The following is a 20702-nucleotide window of genomic DNA, read 5'->3' on the forward strand; positions in this document are numbered from 1 at the left end:
GAGGCCTGGGAGCTTAAGGGTGAGGGTTTGGTGAGCATTGAGCTGTTTGCTTTCTTTCTTTTACTTGATGTCTTAGTTGAGAAAGAACAGGTTTAAAGCACCTATGACACTAAAGGTTCTGTTCATTATCTGTTCTATTCTTCCAGACAAGGCAGGGGCCTCAGGGGCCTTAGTTCTAGTCTCAAAGCCATGTGTACAGACAACAGCAAAGTTCTTCTCACACCACGCCTAGCCAGACGGCTTGCTGCTGTTGCTTCAACAACCTCAACTCCAGGAGAGTCGCGGACGCCCTCGGAGTCTCCATCCAAAGAGCCCTTACATGGAGGGAGCCGAAGAGTGGAGAAAGAGGTCCTTCAGGTGCCATCTGAGCAGAGCCTGCCACCTAGCACACCTCCAACCCGCTCACCTAGCATCAGTGCCTCTTCATCATCATCGTCATCTTCATCGCCAGCCATGGAGCCTGCTGGTGAGCTGCGCAGGGAGCCCATGAACATCTACAACCTCAGCGCCATCATTAGAGACCAGGTACATCTGCCTGTACCTCCTGATGTGCTGCTATATTGCCAAAGGTCTTTTCTCATCCCTACAAGCATTCAGGTGTTCCAAATACTTCCATGAACATGGGTGCATAAAATCAATCACCTGGGCATGCAGACTGCTTCTACAAACATTTTTTTAAAGAAAAGGTCCTCACTATTAAATATCCCACAGGCAGCTGTTAGTGGTACATAACAAAGTGGAGGCAATCGGGATCAACAGAAAGTCAGTCAGAAAGTGGTACGCCATATAAAATCACAGAGTGGGCTCCGCGGATGCTGAGGTGCATAGTGGCTGTGGTTTCCAACTTTCTGCCGAGTCAATCGCTGCAGACCTCCAAACTTGTAAAGATTAGCTCAAGAACAGTGTGTAGAGAGCTTCATGGGATGGGTTTCCATGGCCGAGTAGCTACATCCAAGCCTTACATCACCAAACACAATTCAAATGCTATAAAGCACGCCACCACTGGACTCTAGAGTAGTGGTGACATGGTCCAATTCATGTTCGTGTGAAGGCAGATGAGCAAATACTTTAGGCAATATAGTGTTAATCGTTGTTCCTCCTCTCTACCACCTTCTTTTCTTCCGGCATAAGATGTGACACCTCCAGTGGTTTCCTTTTTTCTTATCTGCTCCTGTCTCCTCCCCAGGTGAAACACCTACAGCGGGCAGTGGACAGGTCACTGCAGCTGTCCAAACAGAGGACTGCAGCCCGGGAACTGGTTCCTCTCTTGGATAAGGATAAGGAAAGCTGCATGGAGGAGATCCTGAAGCTCAAATCTTTACTCAGCACCAAGAGAGAGCAGATAGCCACTCTTCGACTGGTGCTCAAGGCTAACAAACAGGTGAGTATGGAAACGTGATGGTTAAGTTATTATAGGCAACAATATTTCAATAATTTTCCATTGCTGACATTTCCCTACGTGTATTTAACAAAAAAGTAAAACCCCTCAGAGAGTTTTAAGCACCAACCCAACAAGTAGTGACATAAGCATGTAAATAAATGGTAAACGGACTGATTCTTATATAGTGCTTTTCTACTCTCTCATAGACAGTGAAAAAGAAAAGAACTGTTGGTTTGAATGGACGGAGCAGTTTGGTTTTTATGCTTAAGTGCTTTCTTTCTAACAGTCACAGATGCCAACTTCCCTTCTTCCTAAAAACTGGTTCTTGGACTTCCTCACATGTTGGCCATGTACATCTCACATTTGCTTTCTTCCTCTCCGTTATGCATATGAAACATATAAATGATATTTGCAAACAACTGATTACTGCTGTCCACTGCTAAATATTCTAGACAAATAGTCAAGGAAAGTCATTCTGAATCGGTATACATAATATACACTAAAACCCCTGTTATACGAGTACCTACTTGGATCAAGGTCATAGTACCTGATACCAGGTACCTGCTCAGCTGGGGTTCCAAGCGATTTGAGCAGGTACTAAAATGTGACTTCATGTCAATTGGCTGTCAGATAAGTGTCCATAAGAGGGTCCTGGAAACCCTATTGATCCTCTACCTAATCACACGAGCCAAGGTGTGAAAACAGGTGTGAATCACAATCAGCTAAGGTTTTGGATGAACCCATTGTGAAACCTAGCCCCACCCTATCATGTGATTTACTGAGGTCAAATGACCCAGGATGTGAGTGGGCGTTAAGGCGTCTGGGAAGGATCTCAAAACTGGATCATAGGTGGCAGACAGTTGGTGTCATAAGCCACCTCCTCTGTTCAAAGATGGTCGCTCACAGTGGACATAGATGGCTTCTTTTACTCCTCTTTCAAACCATCTGTCCTCTCTGTCCAAATTGTAAGCATTGGCATCCTCAAAGAGTGACCTTTGACCTTTAGATGCAGATGGACAGCCAAGTGTTGTCCTATGGAGGTGGCTCTTCTATGTTGTGCCATGTGTTTATGAAGTGGCTGTTTGGTTTCTCCAATGTAGAGGTCTGAGCATTCCTCACTACACTGTACAGCATACACTACATTGTTAAACTTGTCTTTGGGATGAACCAGTTTTTGTCTGACTGTGTGGCTGGTCTGAAGTACACTTGGATGTCGTGCTTTGAGAAGACTCTCCGGAGTTTCTCTGACAAACCTGCTACATAAGGGTTGACAGTATTGTTCCATTTGCCCTTCTGATTCTCCCTAGACAGAGGAACCTCTTAGGGACACTCCCAATAGGGCTTGAAAATCTGGAACTCTCCACAAATTGCTTTTAGAACTGAAGAAGCTTCTCGGATGAGAGGTGAAACGTCTTCAAGAAACTTAAAGTCCAGATGCTTTTCTTTCCAAGCTTTTTAGACTACGATGAACCTTCACAGACACTTCACAGTAATTCAAAACCAGTTTATCCAAGTAGGTACTAATGGAAAAGGGGCTTAATATACAGTCACTAATATGTCTGTGTGTTTAACTAGACAGCAGAAGTGGCTCTGGCCAACCTGAAGAGTAAGTATGAGGCGGAGAAGTCCATGGTGACCGACACCATGACAAAGCTGAGGAACGAATTAAAGGCCCTGAAGGAAGACGCCGCCACGTTCTCCTCTCTGCGAGCCATGTTTGCTACCAGGTCAGAGAACAAAACAGAACCTACTGAAGCACAAACATTTCCAGAAACTCTTTGAGAATCCATGTGTTGGGTTAGTGCAGGGGTGTCGAACTCCAGGCCTCGAGGGCCGGTGTCCTGCAGGCTTTAGATGTGTTCTTGATCCAACACAGCTTATTTAAATGGCTAAACGACCTCCTCGACATGTCTTGTAGTTCTCCACAGGCCTGGTAATGAACTAATCATTTGATTCAGGTGTGTTGACCCAGGGTGAGATCTAAAACCTGCAGGACACCGGCCCTCGAGTCCTGGAGTTCGATACCTGTGGGTTAGTGTGTCAGGGAAAGCCTCTAAAGAATTTAACCAGGATGTAATAAGAAGTCCAGTCATTTCTCTTTCCAAGCTCCTTAGGATTACCATGATCTGGATGACCGAGCACCCACACAGACAACCAGGAATGTACTTCATTAATGTACTAATGTACATCACAGCCCAGCTCTATTTCTAAAGACAAACGGTCCAAAAACTCAGCTTTGTGTTTCCTCTCAGTCAACAGACTTTGTCATCTTAAAGAATAGGTTGATATTTCATGCATTTACATTTTCCTCATTTTACTTGTTTCAGTCTTTACAAATGTTCCACACAGCACCCAGCTGCTTTTATCTGGAGCTTATTAACTAGCATCACGTATCTTTTTCACCATACTCAAACTTAGACATTCCACCAGGTAATGTGTAGCTATCCAATTAGAGTGCAAACATCATCTGTCTTTCTTTCCACATTTTACATTTTAGTTCATTTTCTACACTACTCAAATGTCTGCTTTGTGCAGGTGTGATGAGTATGTGACCCAGCTGGATGAGATGCAGAGGCAGCTGGCTGCAGCCGAGGATGAGAAGAAGACTCTGAACTCTCTCCTGCGGATGGCCATCCAGCAGAAACTGGCCCTCACCCAGCGTTTGGAGGACTTGGCCTTTGATCAGGAGCAGTCCCATCGCACCCGGGGGAGCAGGTTGACCCGTGGAAAAACCAGCACCCCCAAAGTAAGTCCCTCGACTTTGACTACAGCCTCCAATCCTGCTCAAGGGTCCAGTCCAGCTTTGGCCCCTGGCAGCCTCCCTTCTATCAGCCCCACACCAGCTCTTCGCAATGATCCCTCTGACCACCTTAGCCCAGCCACTGCGGCTCTGGCCTCAGCTACCACCTCCCTCACCTCGCACGCATCCTCTCACAGTCCGTCATTACCATCGGTTGCCTCGCTGAGTGGCCCTCCAATGCCAGGGAGCCCCCCTTCTCTGGAGACCCCCTCGCCTCCTTCAGCACAGACCCCACCCTCAACCCCTCTGAGGGTTTCTCACTCCCAGTGGACGGTTGGGGTGCGGACGTTTGTGGTCGACTCCCCCAGTTTCAGCGCCAACATCTCCCCTGCTCCCGCTCGCCCCTCAGGCCTATCCAGGCACTGCACTCCACACACTCACACCCCTCCTCTCTCCCCCACTACCAGGCCCACCCAGCCAGGATCTGCTCCCTCCTCTCCCTATCGGTCCCCTGGTCTGGGTCTCAGACGGTCCACGTGGAGCCCCTCACCTCGAACTCGTCCCCTGCCCAGCATGACACGCTCATCCGTCCTTTACACTCCCTCCTCATCCTCCCCTTACTCCTTCCCTTACTCCCCATCTTCTTCCCACAGCTATTCATCTGCCTATTACAGCTCCCCTTCTGCTTTTACCCCCTCTAGCTCCTACCTCACCTCTGGCACCTCCACTTCCTACAGCCATTCCTCACACTACACGCCCCTCTACCCCAGATTCTACAGCTCCTACAGGCCCCGGGAATGACGCTGTACTGCAAGTCTGTCAAAGGCTACTGCACAGAGCTCCCCGTTTCTAACAAACTGCAGCCCCCATAACGCTTCTCTTTTATCACCTAAGAGGGGGCTCACAGAAAGGAGGACAGACTGGTTTCCCGTTTCCTGTGCCTAAGCCGTGGCCAGTGGGTTCTGAATGTTCAGTGACTTTGCTCAGGGATTATATGGAGCACAAACGTCCCCGCCTTCTTTTATTCTGAGACTGCTGACTGGTTCACAGGAGGACATTAACGAAGACTTTCCAAAGTTTTTAGCATTTAGATGAATCAGGTTGACTACACATTGACTGGACACTTACATGTTTAGATGGGGCTCATGACACATGAAACACTGTACTCTGTATTCACTTTAATACTCACATTGATTGGTAGTCTGTCTCATATCCTCTAAACCGACACATTTTTGACACAGAGGAAGCAGTGTTTTTGCTGTGGGTCCTCTGTCCTAGACCACGGTGAAAATCCTCATGGCACAGATAATGATGCATAGCTTGGGCACTCAGTTACTCTCGTGGAGCCCACAGGTTGTGTGGACAATTGTCTACAGCTGTTCGTTTTCATTTCCTTCCCTCGCTGCAGGCCAGTGTACATTCTTGGGACACTCCTCCCGTTGTGGTCTTCTTTGTCCAGGGTGTTGCCATGATAAAGCTCATCCCTCAGTATTTTTTGTTCATCTCTAGCAACACCCAGTGTTCTTTTTTATATATAGCCATACACTCAGCTATGCATGTTCACTGTCCCTCCGCTTGCCTTTGAAAGGTCTGTGTAATTGCAGTTGAAGGCTGTTTGGAAGGTTTGGGATGGAGAAAATCTTTTAAGATGAACAGGAAGCTGGGATGAGGGACCTTAAACTGTATGATCACCGTATGATCAGTTGATACTATAGTATACCAACCGTACCATCTCATCTCATGTGTTCTTGTAGCCAACACACAGTTTTCTGGTTAAGTTTTTTTCCCCAAAGATTAGAGTTTTCGTTAAAAGGAAGAAAAAGTTTAATAATTTTATTAGTTGAAGACGCCACACATTTCTGATTTTTCTTTTCTGCGCAGTACTCAAGGCTGCGTCAGGCTCTCCAACCCATCAAATTTCAGATTTGCCTGAAACGATTCAAAGGGAAAGATGCACTTCTGTGTGTTTCTTTTTGTCCATTTTTGGTCATTTTAGTAAAAGTCATCACATTTTGTGGCAAAAGAACGAAATGAAGGATGTTTTTCCTGCTGTGAAATGTCAAAACTGCTCAAATTTGACCTGAACAGTATGTGAGGGTTAAACAATATGAATTATGTGCCTTGTATACGAGAAATGTACAGAATACAGCAGCCCCCACCTTCAACACTGTGCTCTCTACAGGCCTCTAAATCTGATAGCAGAGACTGGACATCCAAATATTTTAGATTTTTCAAGGATCCATCATTCCAAGACCAATTTATAGTCTTTACCAGATATTTACCCTAAAAATGAATAACCTAGCTTAAGTTAATCAGTGTTCATTCCTTTAAGGATTTTTTTTGAGGAAATCCTTTTCTCTGCATATTCTTTTTAAGAAGCGCTGACCCATGAACATAATCACAGAACACACTGCATGTATGGCATGGATATATAGGGAAGAGCACATTAGCTATTAACACATTAGTTAGTAGATCACTGTGTTGTTTTCTTGGAAAGCTACCATATCCTCCAGAACCATCATTGAATTCTTTCATGTATTTATTTTCCCTAAAATCACTTTTTCTGTAATATGCTGTCATAGACACTGAGCGGAAGTGATTAAGCATTACTCTGACTCACTCCTGTCATGGTAGACTTGGTTGTAATGGCATGCCAACAGTGTAGCATCTGTAAAAGAATGAATGATTTCAGCATAGCTGAGGGCTCACCTCACCAAAGTTAGTGAACCTGACATATGTTATTCAGCCTGGCACGAGTCATCCTGGAGCTGGATGACCTGTAGCATCATGGTGTGGTTTGAACTGGGAGAAGAGACTGGCTAAACCGAGTGAGTGAGTGAAAAGAAATACGCTTGTTAATCAAGGTTGATATCTGTTTTGAAACTGGCCTCTTGTGTAACCACTTCTTGATTGACAGATGATGTGAAGCTTCTTGTGATGTGAGTCTACTGACAGTTATTTTGAAAGATGCTTGACGGGCCTTAAAAATTCTGTTACACCTGATATCTCAGCAGGAACCAGCTGCACGGTACTTACAGTTTAGCCTGCTCTGGCAGCTTGCCTTCACCTGGACACAAACAGATAATGTGCTTCCTTTTACATGTTACTCCTCCTGTACCTCAGGCTAAAATGCTGTTCTTTACGTATTTGTCTTTGGCTTGGATTACTTTTAGTCATAATACTTTTTTTGGTCTGGATACTGTTCGTGAAAAAAATCTGGAGCCAAAATGATCAACTTTGTGTGGCCTGTCACTTGCTTTTTAGATTTAATTGATACTAAAAACAGTCAGAAACATAAATAAATAAATAAACGATTTGTTTGTTGCAGTGCCATTCATTGACAAAGCGCAGAGCCAAATAAACCAAGGAGCACCCCTGGGGTGTCAGGCCTTCAGCACACGCACCAGCAGTCGCCTTCTTTGGAGTGAGGATGTCTGAGTCCTCGTGTCTTTGTTACTTAACCATAACGTACAACAAAATGTGTCGTGCACTAGCATACACACTGAGTATTCACACGCTCGTTAGACTGACTCACAGTCACAGCTTGGCCTTCTACAGACACCTGCCCTCAGCATTGTTAGTCTCTTCTGCCCATTGACTGTATGACAGCCTCCCTGTAAGGCCAGTTTACTGTGCTGGGTTTAGCATACAGGGCTTACAAAATAGAGACACAGCTTTCTGAGGTCAGTTCTTCAGGCACAGAGGTCACTCACTAAGGCACACAATAACAGTAATGTTTCCACACTGGTTACATGTAGCAGATTAAGAGAACGTCAAATCTTATCCACTGCGGTCCTTTCATTTCAAACACATTCACATTGTCCTGATCTAGAACAGTCATACTGCATTTCCTTCTCCACAAGCGTTCAGTTAGTTCATTACAGAAGTCATTTAATACATAAATATGTTTAGCTACTGTAAGCTGGGAAAAAGCAGACAAAAAATGTGATTTCTTACTCGTGTTTGTAGGGCTGTGTGCCAAATCATGCTCCAGGAGACAACTGTGTAGAAGATCACAGCAGAACAATGCTTGTACTGTTTTGTAGTCATGATGAATACTACAATTTGATTTCAGTGCAGAAGTGAACTAAGTGAAGGCTACAGGAAACAGGGAAAGCCAACAGTATTGTCAGCAACACTGCAGGTTTATCACTCAGAGACATATTTACCGCGTCATACAGTATATCACTTTAGTTACATCGGTGAAGCCAAAGAGGACACATGTTGTCCGAGTTAAAGTTAAAAACACCTTCCCACTTTAACCCGACTGTGGTACATGTCCTCTCTTTTTATGCAACATCCTCCGGTGATTATTAAACACGCAGGACTGCCTTTCAAGTGATTATTTTCAAATGGGTTTGATGTTTGAAGGCTCGCAGTGACAAAGTAACTCGACCCAAATCCGTTAAAGCAAACATAACGTTTTCTGTTTAGAAAATGTAAGAAGTAGAAAGTACAGATATTTGTTTAAAAACGTAGGGAGTAAAAGTAAAAAGTAGTCGAAAATGAAACTACTCGAGGAAAGAACAGATACCTGAAAATTGTACTTAAATACAGTAACAAAATATTTGTACTTTGTTACTTCCCACCCAGAAAGACAAGTTACAGTGATGGGCAGCATGGCTGTCTGCGGTCACAAAATCGGTCCTGGCATTTTCAATGCAGATGATTGCTCATAGATAGAGATATATATATATATATATACACACACACACACAGTTTTGAAACAGTTATTCTTGTTAATCACGTTGTTACAGTTGTTGTTTTGTTAGTTCTTAGCTGCACTGCACACATGTAGCAAAAAGCTACACTTTGACCATTAGCCACTGCTAATAGCTAAAGTAGCCGTTCACTTTACTTGAATCCTTTACTTGCTCCCTTTCTGATTACTTTCTTCATCTATTTTCTCTCCTTGTTAATTTCACCTCTCGCTTTCTCATCCTCACAGTGGCCTTTCAATTATGCCAGACTACCAGTCCAGTCCTATTCATACCAGTTTTTTGTTTATATTTTTTTTACAGTTGTTTCTCAAAAATCCTCCAATTTTGATTTTGAAGTAAGTTCTGAGCTTTCTTTTCCCCCAAAACGGATCCTTGTCAGGAGTTGATATTTTATAAATGTTCAGGAACTTCACAATAAGTAGTCCAATTTTCTGTTCAGTTTTTTACAGAGGAAATTTAAGACATTCATACTTGTGAATTATTAGAACCCTGATTTAGTCAATTAGTCTTTCTGGATGTTGTGGAAATCCAACTTAGATTATTTGCTGGAGGGATTTTTACCCCTCTTGAAAGAAATCCGATGAATAATTGGTGGAACTGGTTGGTTGTTGTCATGTTTCCCTAAAAGGTCCAGGGGATGTGGAAAAGCAACAAAATGTGGTTTAAAAAAAGAAGATGTGAAGGCAACATGGTTAGATTAAATATTCTTATTAATCTGTTCTAACTAATCAAGCTTAAAGAGACAAGTCGCCATCGCCTTTAGAAGAATGGAAACACAACAAGGCTCTGTAGTCGGTGACTAAATATAAAAGTAAGTCAAAAAGTGCTACCAGAACAGGATTAAACAGCTACCACACACGGGTCCCTGGCTGCAAACCAACAAGACTCTCTGGCACTAGAGCGCCCTTTCTCCAGCCTTAAAATCTCCGCCTTAATTGCTTAGTAAAGTTGGCTGGGGAAAGGACAACACCTAAGGCAGGAGAAATCAAAATCCCTACAGACCCTATTAGGGTCATAACAGGTGGTATAAATGGAGGTCTCTCTGAAACCTGTGGGAGTCCCTCTTACCATGAAGTGTCTTCAAAGTGCTCAATTTGTAAGATGGCTACATTAACCATTGGTGGATTTGTGGCCTGAGATGAATAATTAGTTGTATCTGGACATTTGGGGCGATCGTGGCTCAAGAGTTAGGAGTTCGCCTTGTAATCGGAAGGTTGCCGGTTCGAGCCCCGGCTCGGACAGTCTCGGTCGTTGTGTCCTTGGGCAAGACACTTCACCCGTTGCCTACTGGTGGTGGTCAGAGGGCCCGGTGGCGCCAGTGTCCGGCAGCCTCGCCTCTGTCAGTGCGCCCCAGGGTGGCTGTGGCTACAATGTAGCTTGCCATCACCAGTGTGTGAATGTGTGTGTGAATGGGTGGATGACTGGATATGTAAAGCGCTTTGGGGTCCTTAGGGACTAGTAAAAGCGCTATATAAATACAGGCCATTTACCATTTACCATTTGGCTTCTCCAGACAGTGTATAACAGAGAGCCACATAGTTTAGATGTCCAGACAAGAAAGATTCAAGGAAAGCTTGAACATTAAAAAAAATGAGTCTAGATAAATATTTAAAGGGATAACATTTACCTTAAATGCTCACATGCTGGTCATATGAAATACCTAGAGCCTTTTAACACCACAGGAGTTTATGAAAAGGGCAGCAATTATATATATATATGCACATATTTATTTTATTCAATGCAACTGTAACTTTTTTTCCCTCTTATGAACACACAGCAAAGTAGTTTTGGTGTTCTGATCAACTGGTAGCTATAAACACGAAGTATAAAAATAATCGTCCAATAGGGAGGAAACATTTTTTTTTTTTACTTCAGTTATTAGCACACCCTGAAGCACTTTTATCAAACTTTAATGTCAGTTTACTTGTTCACCGTGGCTCATAATCACAGCATTTCATGTAGCATAGCCACATAAATTTAACAGATTATGTAACGGTAACGATTTTGGTGTGGGATCATGTGGCACCTGTCAATTTATATGATCATGTGGAGAGAAATGATTTGGCGTTGTTGAAGGCCATACTGGATCCCCGGGGTTAAGTGGTTTCTGTTTTTGCCCCTCTTGTCCTTTATGGAACATGCTGTTGAGGTCACCTCCTTGGCTTACTATCAATATACTTAGCAATGTACCATCACGAGCAGGAACAGAAAAATTCACACCAGGGTTTGTGGAAATGTAAAGTTTTAAGATGAGTTTCACTTTAGCTTTCATGGAACTAAGTGGCTGCTATGTTTCTACTGTTCTTAAATGCATCCATAGACCCACCAAGAATGATTCAATTTAATTAAGGGAATAAAGTCCACTTATTATGTATTCAGTTCTAGACTAATTTTGTATCTTTTGTAGTTTCCATCACTTTGTATGAGTTTTACTTTGGTCAGAGGCAGGGGCACTGCACTGCTTGCATTTAAAAACAAATAATTTTGTTGAATTTATAACCAACATTTTAATCTGCTTTTCCAGTATCATGTTGCTGAATGTACTACACAACACTGGGATTCATGCTTTCTTTTCATGCTGTGATCATACTGGGTGCTCTGTGCAAACAGCTATTGATCTGTCGTTTTGGCACCCAGACTATTAAATGTCATACAGCTGAATGTGTTCAATGCCTGTTTGCTTTCTAACCACTTGATAAGCAGGTGTACATACTGAGTATTTCAAAGCTTTAAATGTACAGCTTTATCTAAATGTATATTGCAAATACAATTGAATACCATGTGTCATTCTTTGCTACTGATCACTGCTCAAGTCACTTACACTTGACAAATTTCCATGATTTTCATTTGTATTTAGATGTTTGTAGTTCTGCCTCTCTACAATCTGCAAATATACAGCCTTAATCTTACTTTATATGAAATATTAAATTCAAATTTGACCTTTTTCTTCATGGATGTGTTGGTAAGTGTTAAATCTCCTGTTGATAAGCCTTTATTATTCAAGTGGTTAAATGTGAAATAATACCATTCAAAGTTGGTTTGCGTCCATCTAACAGTGTCAGTTTCTTGCAGATTGTCAGTAGCCTTCTGCCACAGTGCCGTTCCGTATTCACTCCCCACAGCTGAGGGTTTGTCCTTCTTAGCACTGATCACAGGTAACAGCAATGGCACAACATATCAGCAGGTGTGTGATATCTGTTGGCAAGCATTCTCCCTGCATCGCTTTAAACTCTGATCCAACATTAGATTATTATGTTGTTGTCACCTGTAAGTTTCAGTCAGATTCTTTCACATGCTCGCAGAACAAATTAAGAAATTATTAGTGCTGTCAGCGTTAATCTCGTTAAAACTACGTTAACGCCATAACAGCATTAACGCGGCAAATCTCCGTTAGCGAGTTACCGCGTATCGCCCCGTGTGTGGGGCTGCGCGGCATCAACGCGTTAGCCTGAGTGGGTTTCTCTGAGTACTCTGGCTTTATCCCACAATATGTGACACAGATAAAGTACTTAAAACACTGTATGGTTTAATGTGGCTCATACTTTAAGGTTCTTTAAGCTTCAAGTTTCTCTACACTCCAAAATTTGGAGGTGTGACCGTGGCAGTGTATCCCGGTAAGAAGAACCAATATCATAACACTGAAAAAAAAAAAAAAAATCTAAAGTTACCAAATGAGGAGTGAATGAAGCCCCATGTTCAACATGCAATCTTTGTGTACTTGTATTGATGTCATAAATAGAACAGTGAATCATAAATGGATTGGTGCCGATATATTTCTACTCTTACTGGTCTTAATCTGTTTTGCATAACGTCTGAACAATGATTTCTAACTCGAACTTTCATATCGTCAGCAGTGGCAGTTCCTCGACCCTCTTCCGTTGCTCAGAAGACGTTTGTGAGTCTTCATCACCTGTTGAAAAGAGCCCATAATACCAGTCTGTGATACTGTCATCCCAGAAGAACTGCAAAACCGTTTCTGCATAGACTCGACCTGAGAACTGTTCCACAATATCTTTGGTTATGTTTACTTTGAAAAATCAAAAATATTACTGAGACAGTTTCTACTGCTAGGAGAGCAACATGAACCACAGTCCCTCTTTATCTGTGTATCAACCCATTCAGTGCTGGTCAGATCCTCCATTTGTGTCATTCACTGTGGTTATTATGTCTCAGTTGGCTTGTTGCCCGGTTTTATTATGTGATCGCAAGATAATATTCAAAGGAAGAGGTTAGCAAAAAACAAAGAGGGATAACTACAGATGAAGAAAGTAAACAGGGGTTTGAGGAAGCAAGGTGTTTGAGTTTAATCTGAGTAACAACAATACCTAGAACTACAATAATACAAAGTCAGGTGAAGTTTAAAGGTTTTATTTGTTTTGCAAATGATTTAGATCATTTAATTTCAAACCTTTTAGATAAAATGTATTTCAGAACCTGCTAAATAAATAAAACAAACGTCACACATCAATTTAATAATTATAGAAGAAGAGCATTATGGAGAGGTTCCAATTGAACGTTGGATAAAGGGTAGTATTATTTATCTTAAAATAAAATAAAAAACAAGCTCACTGTCTGCCTCAATGTTAAGATGATAATAAATGACGAAAAAAGCAGAAAAGTTCAAGTTTATCATTTTGTCCACATCTGACTGCAGCCTCTCTCTCACCTCCGTCTGCAGCCCTTTCCATCCTTGTGATCCCAGTGTTTTTCCCCAAAACATTCCCATAACAGAATGGTTAAACCCTCATTTGCACTTCATAAAGTATGCACAAGGCTTTAGCTTTTTATACAACAAAACTTGTTGCCTGTTTTAAACTTCTGTATAAGGAAATATAAACATTTACTACTACTTTTTTCCCCATTTCTTCTCCGGTCAGGTTTTTCCACAATATTTTTTTAAAGTCCAGAAAGCTGAAGACATCACTGGCTTTGAGGCCAAGGGTTTTCCCTTGGCCTCAAAGCCAGGGAGCCAATTATGCAGGTGGGTGGAAGGATAGTTTTCTAGTCAGGGGATCAGTCAGACGTTGAAAACTATCTTGACATTTTGATAACCAGATCTATAGGTGATAGTAATTAATGAAACTTTATGGCCTCACAGTCTACCAAACTGTATTGATGACATATCTTAGCAGGTATTACTTGTTAGGGAGAAGATATTGACTGCCAGTATCCTTAGATTTATTGGCTGGCACAGCCTTTTGGCCACACCGGACAAGTAGAAACAAAATGACCTTTTGTGCCACAGTAAAGACGCTCACCCACTGCAAGGCATCCTCTGTGGGTTAGTCGAGAGAGGCGAGTATGGCCGAGCAACATGGCTTGCTTGCCTGACTGTTATTGCTAGCTCCCTCCGTTACTCCACCCTGATGGAACCTTTACTGTGTCTGACTTTAAAGGACCTCTTTCCACAATGAAACCAAAGAAGTCTTGGAAAAGATGAGAGTATCATCAAGATCAAGAGTATCAAGATTGACAAAGTTGTTAATGAAATCTCTGGACATCGTTTGAGGGTCTGAAATTTCTGCAGGAGCATTTGTTAAACCAAAAGACATTACCAAGTACTCAAAGTGACCCAGATGTGTATTAATTGCTGTCTTCCACTCATCCCCAATCCTTTATTCTCACCAAATGTAAGCATTACTGAGATTCAACTTGGTAAAAACAGTCGCACTCCTGGAGCAACTCAAAAATAGAGGTAAGCAAGGGTAGAGGGCATTTATTCTTTGTCGTTATCTTAAACCACGGAAGTTGATACAGGGCCAAAGGAACTTGTCTTTCTTCTCTACAAAGAAAAAACCTGTGCATAGGAGATAATGAAGGACAGATCATTCCTTGTACTAATGAGTCAGTAATGCACAATCCATGGCTTCATGTTCTGTCTGTTGAACAATCATCTGCACCATAAGGAAGAGAGAGAGCTAGATCCTTACTGAACATTTTGGCTAGGTCGTTAGGTCGAGCTTGGCAAAGGTGTCAGTTTCAACTGAGGGAATGGCTGACTTAAGGTTCTGTTGGTGGCAGCAACATTTCAACCAGAAATTTTATTTTTGCTTTTAGTATGTGAAGGTTACATTCACTAAGCCACGAGTGTCTTATAACCAAAGTGAGGTGGGGCCTCACCCTACTGCCAGAGTAAAAATAAAAGTACAATATAGAACACCAACATCAGAAAGACAACAAAATCTGAATAAAATGAACATTTCTGTACTGGGTTAAAAGCCAAACCGAAAAGTTGTGTCTCAGAATCTCCTCTCTGCTTTTCGTAGATGATGTGATTCTGTTGGCTTTATCAGGATGATGGCCTCCAGCTCGCACTGGAGTGGTTCACAGGCCAGTGTGAAGTGACCATCTGGGAGGGGCTCAGAGTAGAGCTGCTACTCCTCCACATTGAAAGGCATCTGACAATAATGCCTCCTGGGTGAGGTGTTCTGGGTAGTGCAGTGCAGACCCAGGACACACTGGAGAGATTTTATTTATAAGCTGGAGAAGCTGGCTAGGGAGTGGGAGGTCTGGGCTTCTTTGTGTAGGCTGCTGCCCCCGCGACCCAGGTAAACTGAAGAAAATGGAAGGATGGATCAAAGCATTTTGTTAACGCTATAAAAAGGTGCTAAATAGTTCTTCTCATTACTGTGGAGGACAATGCTTGTCTGACAAGGGTGCCTGGGGAGGTGATTTCAACACACAGCCAAGACACATCATGTATCAGATATCCTGGCAGCAGTGGCGCAAGAATGGATGAAAATGTAGTCTAAGCTGTGCGGTGCACTTTGGAGTGCTTGGACCCTTACATAGCTGTTTTACACCTCGGCTTCGGACAAATCACATGATGATTATTGGGTTAGTGACCTTCAGGACCATCTCCAAGGTCACAAACCAAGTCTGAGTTAAATGGGAGTCTCCATCAGTTGTTAGAACTGAAGAGGCTCCTTGATAAGAGCTGAAATGTCTTCACAAACCAAAAAGACGTCCCTCAGACTACTGAAAACAGAATGGGCTATTTCCCCTATACTGTAGTGCCAGCTGTGTTCTTATTTATTGTGTTCATGAGGTCAAACTGGCGATCACAGAAGTAGGAATGATGAAACGGCACGCTTTGACTCTTTGCTTTTATTCAGGTAGCAGCATCAATCAGCACTGTCCTACTTACACACTGCAGCCCCACTCAGCCCTGCAAGGCTAACAGACGAAGACCGAATATCATACAACAGTCACTTAGATAGCTTCTTCACATTCATACACACTAACCTGCACCAAGACCTTGTGCAGCTTCCTGTACAGGGTGAGAGATCACTGGGATGTGTGTGAGAGAGAGGCCTCTAGTTTCACATCAGTATCAAGTTTGTGTGAGTCCAGGGACTTTTTTGGAGACTAGGACCGAGTGACAAGTTGCTGCCTAATGACGCGTTCACTCTGATCCTGGCTGGGACCTGACAGAGGCCGCGGTGCCTCCAGCTGCTCAAAGTGGAAGAGTGAATCCATAACTGCAGCTGACTGCACCTTCAGTTAACAATTTTTACACGCCTAACCTGCAGGAAGAAGGACTGATGTGGATTAAAATGCATGTGTTAGTTTTATTACATTTTGGTTGCTTAGGTAACAGGTTGCTTTACCACCACACTCATGACTGAAGTACAGCAGGCAGCAGGAAACACAAGGGCAGCAGCTGTGCTCAGATAATCAGATTGTCTTTTCCTAGCTGAGCGAAGCTGCACAGAAGAATGTGAGCCATAATTATATCAGGGTGAATTAAGGAAACGTGGTTCAACGCTGCCTTTATTTCCTATAACAGGAAAGCAGTGATGGTGTCCTATAAGTGGACTGACAAGCAACACAGATCATCATCTACATCCTAGTCAAAGATATATATATTTTGAACAATTTGTTATGCCCATAAATGAACTCTTCTTGAAATGACCTTTGCATGAAGCTCATTCCCGTGTGAAACGCTTTGTAAAGCAGACTTAATAAAAATGAATAAAAAAGGTAAATGGACTGATTCTTATATAGCACTTTTCTACTCTCCTGGAGCACTTTATACAACACGCCACATTCACAGAAGCACTTTCCTTTCAGTGCTTCCTAGCTAACACTCACACACTGATGGATGCTTGAGAGACCCTGCAACTTGGAGCCAGGGATCGAACCATTAACCTTGCGATCAGTAGATCCTCAGCTACAGCCACCCCGGGATGATACCTGGGGTGGCTACCTTATTAGGTATTGCCAAGATTAAATAATTTGACTACAGCAATGTGTGAAGTGCACAGGAGGAGCGATCGGACCTTTACACAGCCGTTTCACACTGTGACTCCTGGGGCAAATCACATGATGATTAGTGGGTCAGCAACTTTCAGGACCATTTTAAAGGTGACAAAACAAATCTGGGTTAAATACCGGGATTCTGCTTCACTACTTCTTTCCTCACCTGACCTCATGATGTTTTCCACTGAAGTCAAAACGTTCAGTTTCACTTTCACTGTATTGATTACAAAATTATTCCTGCAGTGATTTGTGTTCCTAATGTCTTTAGACCCGTATCTAACTTTAGTTTTTCTTTAATGCCCAGTAGTGTCTTGTTATCAGGACTCTATGGCTGCCAGTCTGTCCACAGCCTCTCCAGGTAACATGAAATTAGTGGCACAACATTCATACCAGACCAATAATAAGTTGACGATACACCAACTGATGGTGTGACACCTCACAAACAAAGAGAGCGCACACTGGCACTGTGTTATTGGCTCATTTGGCTGCTATAGTATCATTGTAGGGTCTTTACCTTACATTAAAGCACCTTCAGGGACCTATTATTGTGATTTCGCGCTATATAAAAAAACCTGAATTGAACTGCTGTCAAACTAGAGGCCAGAGGGAGAAAGAACGAGCGTGAGGAAGAAAGTGTTTGGGACTCACCTTACTGGAACTGGTAGATTTTTACAGATTTCCCATCCACCCATCAACCATTTAACCCACTCATAGATAATGCTGACTGTTGGGCCTTGTTGCTGCACTCTGTTATGGGAGGCAGTTAACTAAGCGACAATGCTTCCATCTGCTGTCACATTCTGTAGTCGTACCAAAACCGAAGACACACTACAGGGCTGATGTGGAGATCCCCTGAAAATTAACCAAGCGGATGGTCTCCAGACATTATTACACTTTTAGCTTATTTGTCATACGAGTAGGAAGATTTATTCTGATCTGTATCAGCCATGAAACAAATTCAGCAGCAGCAGATGGTCAGATGGCTGCTACCCTCAGTATCTGAGTGTGTCTCACTCGTCACAACAAGGTTTTTTAACTCTCTGTCAACATGTTGACCTCTTTGTCCTGCTGCCTGCAGATCGGTTGCATTGGAGCCGGGGCTGTGCTGTCAGTCATACTGCAGCTTCCTGTTACTTCATAGTTTTGGAAAGCTTAGTCCACAGTGCTCTACACCCTGCTAAGCACTGTCCTGGCAGAACACACACACACACACACACACACACACACACACACACACACACACACACACACACACACACACACACACACACACACACACACACACGTATCTACCTTCACATACAAACACACACCCACACACACATAATGTTACACATAGCCATAACACTGTCATTGGTCTTAGAAATATGGCAAGGCAATATTTTTGTTTGCTGTCTATCATATTCCATAACTGAAGCTTGAGGCCCACACACCTGGGGCCCAGCCCCAGCAGTCCCTTGTGCGATCATTCATAGCTTTAACATCCTGGGAGAAGGAAACACTTCACACATTTTCTCCTTTATCCACAACTGATGACAAAGTTGGAACAAAAGAGCCCCTGCAGTGTCACACTTAGTGTCCAATGTTCTGAGGGACTTAAGTCTCAAAGTATCCCCAGGACCCACACAGGCTTCCATTCACACTATGCTCCCCTCGTGCAGCCTGTGGAGCATGTCAGTAGTTCAGAGTTGGGGCTATGAGGGTCCGCAGTGGTGGCTAGCTGTTGTTTTCAGCCGTCATGTACTTAAGGGCGGTAAAACCGTACCGCCGCGACATGTTCTGTTGGAACTCCTCCTTCAGGGTCTTCAGGCAGACCCGGTACTGCTTATTGGAGCGGAACTTGGTGATGTCAAAGCTGGGTGCATGAGGCATATGGATCATGAAAGCATTGGGCAGAACCACAAATTCATACTCCTGTGGAGAGAAAAGAACAAACTTTCAGTCTGAATTCCTCAGGAATCACCGTTCATACCTGAGCCCATCTGATCTGGTAACATGTAACTGCATGAGCCACATGCCTCTTGGTCGTGCATAAGAAGCTAAAATTCTCAGTCGAACTGAACCGAAGTGCGCAGTTAACATAATTACTATTCTCATATTTTCAACAATGAGCAACACCTGTCACAGGACACACACAGACATTAGATATAGTGACAATAAAAATTTTATAAACACAAAATAGTTTCTATGACTTTTAGAAGTTGCATTTTTATGCTCCAAAAAAAGGATGTTTGCATAAAGACTATTGTTAAGCACTTCAGTCAAACCTGACCTATGACCTCTTAAAATTAAAACCCAGTCATAATGAGTCGCATGCTCATTTCTTCTTCAGCTAAAAGAGAACAGGACCTGTCACTGTAAAGCCATACAACCTGTCCAATCATTTGACCGACTGAGCTTTTGAGCTTTCTTTATCCTCAAATCCTCAAAATACAAAAATAAATGTGGTTAAATTACACAGTGGAAATCAAAATTATCTTAAGTTAAGTTATCCTAATGGAATGGAATATAGTGGAAAAGGATTTCATCATTTGAAAATATTCTGTATCACATTATAAAACAAACTTAAATGAGAAATTTAAACGTTTTCCATCCATCGACTGCAGCTTGTCTGGGTTACAGAGGCAGTTGTCTTGGCAAAGATGCCCAGACCGCTCTCTCCCCAACTACTGAAAAATGTCCTTGTTTAACTACCTCCTTGACCTCATGCCCAGGGATAGACCAGTCATCCCTTTCCCCCAGAATTTGCCTCCTCAAAGGAAAGGATGTCAGTGGGCTCAAAGAAACCCTCCTAATAAGTCAGTTAATAAATTGATACATTTTTGTACTACTCTGAATGCTTGAAGTGCTTTTTTCAATTTCTTAGAATCTAACATTGTTTCACACTCTCACACTCTGATGGGGAACAACATGGGCTTCAGTATCTTGCTTTGATATGCAGACTTGAGGAAGTTGAGGGAGTGAACCCCCAACCTTCCACACGGTAGACAACCAGCTCCACCTCTCAGTCCATAGCCACACCACATTCACCACCTAACGATATCCTTATATGAAGTCAGCAGCTCTCTATCCTCACCACATACAGGTGAGCTGGAAGATGCTTCTCTATTCTGAGTCACTTGACAGTTTGTCAGTTTGCCTTGACGTCAGTTAAAAGTCTTGTTCCATAGCATCACCAAACCCAGGTTTTTGCTTCAGCTACTGCCAGAGTCACTCTCTTTGTGACTCTGGCAACGTAGGGCCTACCGTTACCTGTCAGCTGACTGGTCAGCGTATCCTCAGAATAATAGCTTGAGTATGAGACCTATCTAGCGTCTTCCCCTACAACCTGACTTAACTTGCCACCAGTTGGTGATGAGTTGTGCTGATCAGCTATGCTTTTAACTTTACTTGAGGTCCAAAACACCAGTCTGAAGGTGGTGGTGGTTTGAACGATTCTTTTAACTGCTGAGGAGAGCAACTGCTGACATTTCTCAGAGGAATGTTGTCCTGGTCTTATCTGATAGAGGATTCTAGCTGCTCAACAGTCCTGAGGCTCCAGATGTTCTAAGCTGGTGAATGGTGTGGACTCTTCTGCTATGAAGCCGTGCTGCTGGAA

At 42.9% G+C, this 20702-nt stretch overlaps 2 protein-coding genes across 10 annotated transcripts in view; one reads left to right on the forward strand and one right to left on the reverse strand.

Annotated features, from left to right (window-relative positions):
• LOC147313501 (protein bicaudal D homolog 1-like) overlaps nt 1-12578 on the forward strand; it is a 30670-nt gene extending 18092 nt beyond the window's left edge. For all 7 annotated transcript variants that reach the window (XM_086263088.1, XM_086263082.1, XM_086263083.1 and 4 more), the window contains 4 exons: nt 147-525; nt 1187-1381; nt 2957-3108; nt 3917-12578. In XM_086263088.1, coding sequence (XP_086119214.1) covers nt 147-525; nt 1187-1381; nt 2957-3108; nt 3917-4922 — 1732 coding nt within the window. In that variant the 3' untranslated portion in view covers nt 4923-12578. The remainder of the gene's footprint in view (nt 1-146; nt 526-1186; nt 1382-2956; nt 3109-3916) is intronic.
• Nucleotides 12579-13795: 1217 nt separating this feature from the next.
• large1 (LARGE xylosyl- and glucuronyltransferase 1) overlaps nt 13796-20702 on the reverse strand; it is a 68369-nt gene continuing 61462 nt past the window's right edge. For all 3 annotated transcript variants that reach the window (XM_086263091.1, XM_086263090.1, XM_086263089.1), the window contains exon 15: nt 13796-19018. In XM_086263091.1, the coding sequence (XP_086119217.1) occupies nt 18821-19018 (198 nt within the window). In that variant the 3' untranslated portion in view covers nt 13796-18820. The remainder of the gene's footprint in view (nt 19019-20702) is intronic.

Source organism: Aulonocara sp. 'chitande type north' Nkhata Bay, linkage group LG15, assembly GCF_057382095.1.
Source record: "Aulonocara sp. 'chitande type north' Nkhata Bay isolate Kocher_YH1m ecotype deep benthic linkage group LG15, A_spYH_male_GT1.1, whole genome shotgun sequence".
Lineage (NCBI taxonomy): Eukaryota > Metazoa > Chordata > Actinopteri > Cichliformes > Cichlidae > Aulonocara > Aulonocara sp. 'chitande type north' Nkhata Bay.